This window comes from Heteronotia binoei, chromosome 21, assembly GCF_032191835.1.
Source record: "Heteronotia binoei isolate CCM8104 ecotype False Entrance Well chromosome 21, APGP_CSIRO_Hbin_v1, whole genome shotgun sequence".
Classification (NCBI taxonomy): domain Eukaryota; kingdom Metazoa; phylum Chordata; class Lepidosauria; order Squamata; family Gekkonidae; genus Heteronotia; species Heteronotia binoei.
Window position 1 is genome coordinate 27,957,106 of NC_083243.1, and position 12,427 is coordinate 27,969,532.

The 12,427-nt window shown below is 43.4% G+C and overlaps 1 protein-coding gene across 2 annotated transcripts in view; it reads right to left on the bottom strand.

The window, feature by feature from the left end:
- The window catches only part of RCOR1 (REST corepressor 1), a 213,538-nt gene that overhangs the window by 41,494 nt on the left and 159,617 nt on the right, over positions 1–12,427 (bottom strand). For both annotated transcript variants that reach the window (XM_060263077.1, XM_060263078.1), the window contains exon 6: positions 7,462–7,580. In XM_060263077.1, the coding sequence (XP_060119060.1) occupies positions 7,462–7,580 (119 nt within the window). The remainder of the gene's footprint in view (positions 1–7,461; positions 7,581–12,427) is intronic.

Consider the following 12,427-nt stretch of genomic DNA (forward strand, 5'->3'; position numbering starts at 1 on the left):
ATCCAGAGGACTAGCTGAGGCAATAACAGCACGTCTGACTTTATTCCATGGGCTCCCTATTCAATTCATTCATGTTGGCAGTTAGTTACCTAATTCTTCTCCCTGACAGAGAGCCAACTGTCCTACAGAAATAGCCAGATTTAAATTTAAACAGTTTATATATTTAAATATCCATTTTAAGCAAACAAAATTCAATTTAACCATGAAGAGGAGGGGAACACAAGGTTGCCTCTTGAATAGATTCTGAACCTTATAGGGCAGCTAACAAAATGGCTGCCATTCAGAAACTAAGAGTCCTTGGTTTCATGCCTCTGGCTACCCCCAGGCTTTAAACATCAGTACAAGTTTTATTTTCTGTGACCTGCTAAGTTTTCTGGCAAATTCTGGTCACCACTGAGCTGTCCTCCTTTCCCTATTGAAGAAGTTCCTATTGTTCCTAAGTACCTTTTTTAAAAAAAAAATACAAACCAAAAGAAGCACTGCAACCAAGCTAGTTGGCTAATCTAATCTCTGGAAGTTACAACTGCTAATAATATTTAACCTTGAAAGCACACACACCATTTTGTATAACAGATGTTGAGTCCAGGGGCACTTTTAAATCCAACAAAAGTTTATTCAAGGTATGAGCTTTTGCATGCACACTTCTTCACAGGGGTTTTTTTTAGAAGGTACACAAAGTAACGCATTTCCAGCTGGCTTGGTGTCAGGGGGTGTAGCCTGATATGCAAATGAGTTCCTGGTGGACTTTTTGTACACCCCCCCGCTTCCTTCATATACATAGAAATGAAAGCCAAAAGTATGAGCTTTCGTGTGCATGCACACTTCTTCATACACACAGAAATGGAAGCTAACATATGGATTCTATGTGTCTGAAGAAGTGTGCGTGCACACAAAAACTCATACTTTGAATAAACTTTCGTTGGTCTCAAAGGTGCCACTGGATTCCAAATATGTTTTGCTGCTTCAGACCAACATGGCTGCCCACCTGGATCCAACACCATTTGTGTAATTCTGTGGTTAGGCCCAGGGCCTTTTTTGTAGCAGGAACTCCTCTGCATATTAGGCCACACTCCCCTGATGTAGCCAATCCTCCTGGAGCTTACAGTAGGCCCTGTACTAAGCACCCTGTAAGCTCTTGGAGGATTGGCTACATCAGGGGAGTGTGGCCTAATATGCAAAGGAGTTCCTGCTACAAAAAAAGCCCTGGTTAGACATAACAAAAAACATGGTATTCCATCATTTTTATTTCTGGATCCTCTGTACCTACCACAGGCTGATAGCCAGAAATGCACAGCATGGAATACCATTTTTTGTTAGGTCCAACCAGATCAATAAGTAGGCTTGGCTAATGCAGTCTTACAGATCTGCATAGAACTCTTTGTAGGATGTCAACAGGTGGACTGAATTCTCAGCAGAAGGATCAAGGCTGCAATCCAGCAAGCTAATTTGAGTTCTCACGCTTTGCTCATTCCAATGGAGTATTAGACCAGAGTTCAAATTAATGTTCCGATCCCATCTATGATTCAGAACTACTGTACCGGATGTAGCTGAAATGTGATGTGTCACGTAAGAAATGTTGTGAGAGTACAGACATTTACTGGACCAGCTTTTAATATATGCATAGACTTCAGATCCAATGGAAAAGAACAGCACACCTTTCCCAACAATCCATGAAATTAAAAACATACTGCAAAAGCCTTGGTGACAGAAACCAATGTTATTTTCTCCTAATCTTGTTTAAATTCCTTCTAGAAACACTGGAGTCTTCACCTATTTACTGCAGAATATTATTTACTTTCCGACTCCAGTTTACACAAATTAAGGTGAAAAGAACTTAATAACGTGTGCAGCTATTTTGCAGGGGGCACTGGTTCCAAGGCAAGCTGAACTAATGTGTTAGTTTACAAATGAGCAGCCAGGGTATGCAATTGCTTTTTTAAAAAGAGACACACTGTTTTTGCATCTAGAGTTGGCGTTTGAATATCATGTCTATTACAAAAAGGCCAGGCTTTGTAGACTTGCAAGGAAAATCCATTCAGGTGTGAGATTGCAAGCAACCCACATCTAGATCATCTACATACAGGGAAAATAGAGACACACGTGAGCTTATCATAAAGTAAACTGCAGCCAAAAATCTTATCATTGGAGAGCCCATAGGTAACTGCAAAACAGAATGCACCTCAGCTGAGGTCCAAGCAGACATGATCCACAGAATGGATTTCTACCAGTCTACAGAAAAAGAATAAGGAAGAGTACATTTTTATTCCTGACCCTTCTTTACTCTAAGAAGTCCCCAAATGGCTTATAATTGCATTCCCTTCCTCTCCCCACAACAGCCACCTTGTGAGACAGGCAAGGATGAGAGCACTGAAAGAATTGTGATTGGCCCAAGGTCACCCAATAGGCTTCATGTGGAGGAGGAGTGTGGAATCAACTCTGGTTCTGCTGATTATAATCCACCACTCTTAACAACCACACCATGCTGGCTCTCTATAGAGGGCAAACTGAACGTACAGTCACTATTCAGAACAAGGCCACACAGACAGGGAAGAGGAAGAAACCCTTCCATTTCCCCTCCACAGTTTTGCTAATAAAATCCAGGCTCCCTGTGCTTTCACAGGGCTTTTCTTGTCGCAGGAACTCCATTGCATATTAGCCCCCCCCCCCCCCGATGCAGCCTATCCTCCTGGAGTTTACATTAGGCCCTGTGAGCTCCTGGAGGATTGGTTACATTGGGGTGTGTGGCCTAATATGCAAATGAGTTCCTGCTACAAAAATAGCTCTCTGCATTAGCATTTTAAAGGAAAATGGATTTCAACCACCACCATCTTTTCCCCTTTAAAATGGTAACAATGTGGGGGAGTTGAAACATGAGCAGAGAGTAAAGGGTTAATCTCCTCTCTCCTCCATCCAGACTGGTTTCAAAAAGGAGAGACTGGCAGTCTGTGGAAGTGCTTAGTTCCATGCTATAAGTCCTTACTGCAGTTTTGTTTGAATTACACTTCTCCCATTTGAAGATCTGGTGACTTTTATTACTTAAGATTTCAACATTGATCAGTATAGGTATCTGAATGGGGTTGGGGGAGAATGTATGATAGGTTAGATCAGAGGTAGCCAAACTGTGGCTCAGGAGCCACATGTAGCTCTTTCTTGTGCAGCTCCTGAAGATCGAGGAGGAACTTAATCTTAAATCGATGTACACAGCACTGGGACCTCAGTCAGCCTGATTTTTATGGGACATGTGTGTTTTCTTCTCCCAGGGGTGCCAAAAAATGATTCCCTAATTTTTCCCTATGCTGGTCTTATGGGAACTGTTATTCCCAGCTTCTGTTTTTTAAAAAGTCTCCTTCTAGCATTGTTGTGTTGTAAATTGCATACATATCTGTTTTACCTTTCTGTGCAAAATATTATGAGTTTTAATAAAGACGTGTGTGCAATATTTGTCCATGTCTTGCGGCTCTCTAACATTCTCTGTGACTCTTATGTTAAGCAAGTTTGGTTACACCTGTGTTAGATGAAGGGCTGCCACCTCTGAGTTCGGAAATGCCTGAAGATTGGGGGGAGGTGGAATCTGCAGTGGGCGGCATATAATACCACAAAGAACATCCTCCAAAGCAGCTATTTTTCAAGGGGAACTAACGTCTGTCATCTGGAGACCAGTTGTAATTCTGCCACCTAAGAGTTGGCAACCATATCTGTAAGAGGCACTTAGCAAGTCTGGGAGGGAGAAAGATGCATCCTTTGCTTCCAGATGCATGACAACTGGGAATAAAATCCTCATGCCACCATGTGGCAGAATGCCCTGCCCTCCTATGTTCTTCTCCACACCTGGAAGGGGTTTTCCTCCACTATCGGGTAGCTCCCCACAGCCAGCAGAGAACCAAGACCAGCCATAAACAGTTATGAAGTATTTATTAAAAAGAAAATGTTTTTACAAGCATACTTTTAGCACAATGCCAAATTGAAAAAGGATTCCAAAAGAAATGGGTAAAAACGCAAATCTGTTTAATAATTCAGTTCTGGACCTGCTTGAGTAAAATGGTACTGTAAGACCCACAAACAGCCTAAAAACAAGATATAAAAGTAGGCACAAATTAGACTGTACTCCCCCTCCCCTTTTCTAACTCTGACAGCAAAGCAGGTGAAGTGCTCTTTGACAAATGAAAGAGAGACCTAACAAAAGCTGCTCAGGTTTGGCAGTGACAGTTTTGAGACAGCCCCGTTAAAGAGAGAAAAGTGTCAACCTGATGCCCTGCAAAGTCGCTTATGAGACAAGGATCTGCAGCTGTCTGAGCTGTATAGATCTCTACTCCAATTACCATAAGCAGCCGCTGCAGACAGCAGCCCTTAAGAGCAACAGGGTTGCTTTAATCATATCCTGTATATTCGGAATTGCTTGTCTGCAGAAACTTTTTTTCTAAAGGAAGCACCAGCAGTAATGGCTGTCCAGTGATCATGATCTTAGTTCAATGGTGTATTTAATACATACACACACATCCCTCCACCTTGCCAAATTTGCACACACGTCCTGGGCGGCTCACAATCATTAAAGCCAATGTGACCGAGACCAGCAGTTTGGGTGTTACTGCTGAAATGACTGCAAAGCTGTCCAAAAAAAAAAAATTAACATGAAAACTAACATGTGCCAGGCAGACCCCCCCCCTTCCTGAATTATAGCAGTGGAATCACCATCTCCATAGCAACAGGCTCTCAGACTATTTCAAATCAATATTCCAGCATTGCAAGAACATTGAATTAATGCAAAAATCTAGACTTGGGGATGTCTTCGAAGAACATTTCCAGGGACCAAACCTATGGAAACAAACCTCTGAGCCTAGAGAATAAGGAAAGCACAAATGGGCTGCGAAAGCAATGGTTGTAACCTACTACTGAGCCTGCTTCCTACTGGGAGCTATTTTTCATCTTCAGAAGGAATTGGATGACCCCTACCCAAAGGACCAAAAAATATCCGAAACACTGTATGTGGTAGGCCTTTCAACTGCAAAAAAAATTTGCCTGATAAAGACCACAGATTTATACCCCACCCTTGTCCCTGAATCAGAGCCTCAGAGTGGCTTACAATCTCCTTTATCTCTTTCCCCCACAACAGACACCCTGTGAGGCGGGTGGGGCTGAGAGAGCTCTTACAGCAGCTGCCCTTTCAAGGACAACTCCTACGAGAGCTATAGCTGACCTAAGGCCATTCCAGCAGGTGCAAGTGGAGGAGTGGGGAATCAAACCCGGTTCTCCCAGATAAGAGTCCGCACACTTTACCACTACAGCAAATGACTGGAATGAGAAAAATAATTACAAGCATGTTCTTTTATAGACCTTAACATTTTATAAGCAATAGTACAAAGTTACTCATGCACTGCGAAAAAGGGGCATTCCTCTCCTCCCCCCTATCCCCAATTTAGGAATAAAGCACATGACCGAGAAAGTAGCATGGTGCTTGGGGAAGGGAAAGATAACCCTGAGCAAGTATTACATTTTCCGGAAAATCCAATCTCACAAACAAGGAATTCACATGCTGGCTACAGTTTCCTATGAACAACACTGGGCCAACCCTGTTAGCAGACAACTGGAAAGGTTTGCCAACTCATGACATCACTTCTGACAAGCAAGAAGTGGCCAATATCTATACGGATTCTGGAACCATGAAATCCAGGTGGAGCATTTTTATGGCAAAATTCTTAGAAGATCTAGGGACCAGGAAATCTCACCAGGAATAGATCTGGCTAATAACTCTTAAAGCAACTAATAACTCTTAAAGGTTGATGGGCCTTAGAATATTGGCCCTATTCCTTAACAGGACATGTGGCATACATCAAAATCCCAGTTAAAACCTTCCAATAATGAGTGCTTTGTTGCAACAAGAACACCACAACAAATTTGCTTTTCACATAATTCAGAGTTCTCAGCTTTCCCCTAGACAGACTTACTCAGCAATTGTGTTTGTGATGGGGTATGCCCATAATGAGAACCTTTCTACATAAGCAGCCCCTCAGTGTCTAATAGCCCCGTCATGCTTTCAACAGAGGATGTGCATTCAAGCTTGTATTCTTGCTAGGTGAAATAATGGTACACCAGCAGCAAACACAGCAAAGATTTATTAAGACAGACACTGTGGTTGGACAGTGACCCTGTATCAAGGGTCCCCAACCTTTTTCAGCCTACAGGCATCTTCGGAATTCAGATACAGGGTTGTCCTATTCACTTTTTTAAAATGCTTGGTAAGCGCTAGCAAAGGTAGCAGTGGCACCATGGCCCATTGCAATAGGATGATAAAGGAAGGGGTCTACAAAAAGAAGGAGACTATAAAACACAAGAGATTCCAGTATCAGTTCAAGCAGGGCTTCCTTCGCATATTAGGCCACACTCCCCTGATGTAGCCAATCCTCCAAGAGCTTACAGTAGGCCCTATACTAAGAGCCCTGTAAGCTCTGGGAGGATTGGCTACATCAGGCCTAATATGCAAAGGAGTTCTTGCTACAAAAAAAAGCCCTGGGCTCAAGAGATGAGAAAGTTACTCCAGCAACATGGCAACCATTTGCAGAGTGGCAGCAAGTTGACAAGATTTGCTCTTCAAGTGCTTTGAAAACGTACAACCACTTAGTTTGCATAATCTGACCCACAAAATATCCACCTTTTTCACCTTGCATCCATCTTGAGTGGCACTGCTATTTAAAATGACTGAAACAGATTTGTGCCAATATCTCAAACTGTCTACATTTCTATATGCAAACAACCACCACCACCTTCAAAGACGGCTATTTGGAAGGTCCCCACACTTCTATTATTCTGTAAAATGTGCAAACAGAACTATTTTGGAGAGCATTCTTTTAGAGGGAGGGAAGCTGTGTTGTGATAGATCAGCTCAGGAGTTGACCTTTATTAGAGATAATGTGTTCTTTTCCTTCCAAATCTTCAGTCCCAGTCCCACTGCATTATGTTGTTTTCATTTAATTTTAACTTACGTTTGGTGTTAAAGCAGAGCTTTCCTCCTGCCCCCTCCCCGGAAAAAGATGTGCTGGAACTCTCAAGAAGAAAATGAAGGAAAATCACACGTGTGCCCTTCATGAAGATTTAAACTTTTGAGAATTTTGTTTCCATTAAGAGGTTCTGGAACTCTGTTCCACCACGTTCCCCCAGGGAAAAAAGCCCTAGTGTTGAAGACTCAAATGTTCTCACATTTTCTAATTTGCCTGCTGACTGACTGAGTCAGGTTTGTTTTAGCGGGAACCTCTGCAGCGAGATACAAATATTATCAATTCAAATGTCACCAGATTTTGTATTGGGCTTCGATTGACAAAATCATCCTATCACACTTGGAAAACTGGCCGAGTCAAAATGAGAAAGGGGGAACTAAAAGTGCAAATAAATATTTATCTGCATATTAGACAAATAAAGCAGGCCCTCATCTCCAGATCTTTAACCTTGCAGCTCCATTTACACACTCACCTTTCCTCCCGCTCTCTTTTCTGTTTCCTAGCGTGACGATCCATAACACTCGTTTTAGTTCTCGTTTTTTTCCAGGAGTAGTAGAACTTCACCAAGCTTGCTATCGACTTGTCTGGAAGCTGAGAAACACAGAAGACTGGTGTCAATGAGACTCTTGCGTGCTCCAGTTCCGAACCAGAGAGAGAGAGAGAGAGAGAGAGACGCCTGCCTGGCAAAGTCCCACAATCCCGCTGTGAACAGAAGCTGCCCATCGTCTGTTTTTCCTAGGGTTGCTAACCTCCAGATGGGCCCAGAGATCTCCCAGAATTCCAAGTCATCTCCAGATGACCGAGATCAGTTTCCCTAGAGAAAAATGGCTGCTTTGGAGGGTGGACTCTCTGGCATTATACCCCACTGAGGTCCTTTTCCTCCCTAACACCCTCCCTCCCAGGGCTCCATAGCCTAATCTCCAGGAATTTGCCAACTCAGAGCTGGGGATCCTTTCTTTATCCTCCGAGGCATAACCCAATTCTGTTTGTGCCTGACCCCGGAATGTAAAGTGCCAAGTGCACAATCGCCCAGCACTGCCACATCTTGGTGCTGTTCCAGAAACCAAGAGCAGATTAATTGGCATCTTGGATGCCTTTCTAGAAACGGTGCAGCTTAAGCCAGTGATTTAAGTTACAGAACAGGAGGTATGATTCAAAACCAAACACTTCTGAAGCTTTCAGCTTTTGTATTAACTTCCCTTCACTTGGCCTTCCAGTGGCCAGCCTCCCATTTCAGTGTGACACCTTCTTTTTCCAGCTTTCATAAGTTTCCTTTGCCCTCAACACTACACTGCTTTAGCTGGGCTGCATTCTCACTGACTTAACGACTAATTACATTATCAATTGTTCTGCTTTTGCTTCTAGTTGAGCCTGCTTCAGAAAACACAATTTGCAATGAAGGAGCTGCCTCTCAATTTTTCCCTTTGTTGTTTACAGCCCACATTGTAGTTGAATTGTGAGGACTCCAGTTTTCTGCCCAAATGCCTTGTCCTCCTTATGAGTGCAGACTCCTATTAGTATACTTGCAAAAATGGACATAGAGTGAGGCCCCTAACCCTGGTCTCTCTAGCCTTGCCTCAGCATTTATCAGCTATTGATTGTTATGTTCCCAGTGGGATTGCTTCCATTTCTTTTTCTTTGCAGAATGCCAGCGGTATGTTTGATACCAACTATTCGTATCCTGGCCCTACAAAAGTAAGCAAAGCATCTTTAACTGAATGCAAATGATGGCTGACAACTCTGAGCAAGGAAATATCTGGAAGTTTTGGAGGCGGAGCCTGGAGAGAGTAGGGTTTGGGGAGGGGAGGGGCCTCAGCATGGTCCAATGCCATAGAGTCCACCCTCCAAAGCAGCCATTTTCTTAGGACTGTCAGGTCTACTTACTCGGCCAGCAGAGAATAAGAGGGAGCCTTCTGGAAGTGGGGAGGATGGGGCAACATTGCTGTAAGCGATGTCGCCAGCGCTATGACATCACACTGAAATGATGTCATCACTCTGGGCACATCATGCAGCGACACACTAGCATTTTGGTCAAAAAATAGAGTTTTGGCCAAAATGCTAGAGCGTTGTCATGCAACATGACTGGCATGATGACATCACTTCCCCATGACATCCTCATACCAGCAATGTCAACAACAAAGGAGGGGCCTGTTTGGGGGTGGGGCTTCCCCTCCGCCAGCCAGCTGGTTAGTGGTGGATTGGAGCTTCTGAAACTAGGGAAACCCCTGCCCAGACCAGGGGTCTGGCAACACTACATTTTCTCCAGGGGAACTGATCTCTGTAGTCTGGAGATCAGTTGTAAAAGTTTGAGATCCCCAGCTCCCACTTGGAGGCTGGCAACCTTAAAACCTGCAGACAAAAAAGTCTTAAGATCATGGCCTAGATGATTTGTTCCCCACTCCTACTGCCCTGGCACACTTTCTGGGGTTTGTTTTTTAAACAGCCAGTCCAACAGAGTGTTCCAAAGAATCTTGTGCTACGTGCCATACTGCTTTGGCCTTTTCTAAAAAAAAGCAATTTTACTTTTTTGATAACTACTAAGGAATGTGTGATTGTTATCCTGTCCCCCTCACCATCAGCACACACAAAGACATGCTTAACTTTGAAGGATAGCGGCTGCTCCAATTATCAGGTTTTATGGTTAGATTTTAGCTGGCTATGCAGAGCAGTTTGTTGATCAGGGAACCCACGCTGGATTGATTTTTGTGAGACGTGGATGTAAATCAAGCAGGCACAAACATCGGACTATATGTGCCTCTTTACATAGTTAGATTAATTATATCTGTGCAACACTTTCCTCCAGGGAAAGAAAAATTATATCTGTGCAACGCTTTGTTCCAGAGGGCCCCTCCTTCCATCTCCAGTTTATCTCTACAACAACACTTGTAAGGCTGTTTAAGCTAGCTGAGGTACCCACTGAGCTCTGTAACCGGAAGGAGATTTGAACTCAAGCCTCCCTGATTCTAACTCGAGAATCCGCTCCCTATGCCATACTACCACAAACAGGGGCAAGGAGCAAAGCCACCCTCATAGGTCCAGGGCATTGAGTTTATATTGATGCACAACTGTACATCTAGATCAGGGGTGTCAAACATGCGGCCCGGGGTCTTATCAGGCCCACGACCAACTCACTGCTGTCTGGTTCTTTCTCCCTCTCTTGCTTCCTTCTGCATCACAACTTGCTTTGTCAGGCTTGCTCAATTGCACAGGAGCAACAGAGTAAAGCTCCTCCCTTAGGGAGGAAGTGGGGGAAGGAGAGCTAGCTTTGCCAGGCTCTCTCAATCGCACAGCAGAGCTACTAAGCCAAGCCTCTCTTCCTTCTGTTTCCTGAGGCTCAAAAAGCCAGTGAGGTGGATTAGGCTGAGTGTGTGTGTCTATGTTCTTTATAAAGTTTACATCTCCCCTACCCAGCATTGGTGGATCTGTATAATATGGCATGTAAAAGGAAGATACAAATGATCCTAAGGGACCATACACATCTGGGCCATTTGCTTTTTGAGATCTTACCGTCAGGTAGACGATATAGAGTGTTGAAGGCTAGGACAAACAGATTTAAGGACAGTTTCTATCCAAGTGCTGTGGTTAGGTTAAATGCAGGGCTATGAAGGATTATCTGTTTTAGATGTATTTAATGGTTTAAATGGTTTTAATGGTTTTATGAATGTTTAATGGTTTTATGAATGTTTATTTAATGGTTTAAATGGTTTTAATGGTTTTATGAATGTTTATCCGTTTTAGATGTATTTAAATGGTTTTAATGGTTTAAATGGTTTAAATGGTTTAATGGTTTCAGATGTATTTAAATGGTTTATGAATATGTGTGTTTGATGTGTTGGTATGTTTGTGGAAGAGCACCTCATTTCGTTGCTCTCTTTTTGTTGAGAACAATGACAATAAATTCATCTATCTATCTATCTATCTATCTATCTATCTATCTATCTATCTATCTATCTATCTATCTATCTATCTATCTATCTATCTATCTATCTATCATTACATTTTATGACACACATGGCCCGGCCTGACAAGGTGAAGATCCGGCTCTCATAACAAATGAGTTTGACGCTCCTGTTCTACCAGCTATGGCAAAAGCAGGTTTGGTATGCCTCTTACTAAGAGCAGCAAGAGAAATCCAGCTAATCCAGAGGCAGGCAACCACTGATGTGCATATCAGACAGTGGAATCCCACTTTATTTTGCTCAGCCTGGCAGTGCCCTCCTCCTCCAAAGGAGCCAGAATGGGCTCGGGTCAAAGCTGGGACTCAGAAGGGCAGACTGGAAGCCAATAAGACAGGGGGTGTCCCCTCTTGTAAAGTAGCAATTGCTTGAAATTAGAATTCGGATTGCGGACCTTCCATAAAAACGTGTGTAAATCCTTGCATTGGTGTCTACATGCTCCCCTACAAGTGCTTTTCTGTCATCAATAATCTCATCTCTAAGTGAACAACCATACAACCTTCATCTTTCTCCCCCCCCCCCTTTTTTGTAAAGACATAGATAAATGTTAATGGGTGGGGGGGGGGGTCTAGGCCAACAAAAAGACTGCCTTCCTCTGCCTTAAGTTCTCGTGGCCAACTGAAATGAAACCTAAGTACATTTGCTCCATCCATCTTTTGTTATTCCCCACCCCCACCATATCTTCTTCAGCATTTAGACCAGGGGTGTCAAACTCACTTCTTATGAGGGCTGAATCTGACGTAAATAAGACCGTGTTGGGCCAGGCCATGTGTATACCCATTTATGATTAGGTAGCAGAGATATAAACTTTATAAAGCACACAGACAAAGACATTTTAAAAAACAAAAAACAAAACTTAAAACATTCTTAAAACATTAGCACTCGGTCTTAAAGGTGCTTTCTTTGTATTTCTTCCATAGGGCCCAGGGAACAGGGCAAAGGAAGCTCTGGCTCTTTCCTTCCTTCCCTAGGGAACCAGGAGGAGGAGAAGTCTCAGTCAATAGAAGGAAGAAAGGCTTGGATCAGTAGCTCTGTTGTGCCTGGCAAAGCAAGCTCTCCCTCCCCCACTTCCTCCCCAAGGGAAGAGCCTTAGCCAATGGAGAAAATACAGGTTTTGCCCTGTAGCCCCTGTGCTATTGAGCAAGCCTGGCAAAGCAAGCTGTGATGCAGAAGGAAGGATGAGAGAGGGAGAAGGAAGCAGATGACAGCAAGTTGCTCGGGGGCCTGATAGGAGCACTCGGGGGGAGGCTGATTTGGGCTCTGGGCTGCATGTTTGACACCCCTGATCTAGACTGTAAACTCCTCAAGGCATTGATGGGGTGCTGCAGGAATGACCTGAAGTGACTGAAAAGATCCCACAGATGCCCTCACAGCAGGCTTCTGAATGTCAGAAGAATGAATTTCTGAGGATTAGGAGAGCCATTTCTCCCAACAAACTTTACAATAAACTCTAACCACTCTGACATCTCTTGTCTGTCCAGT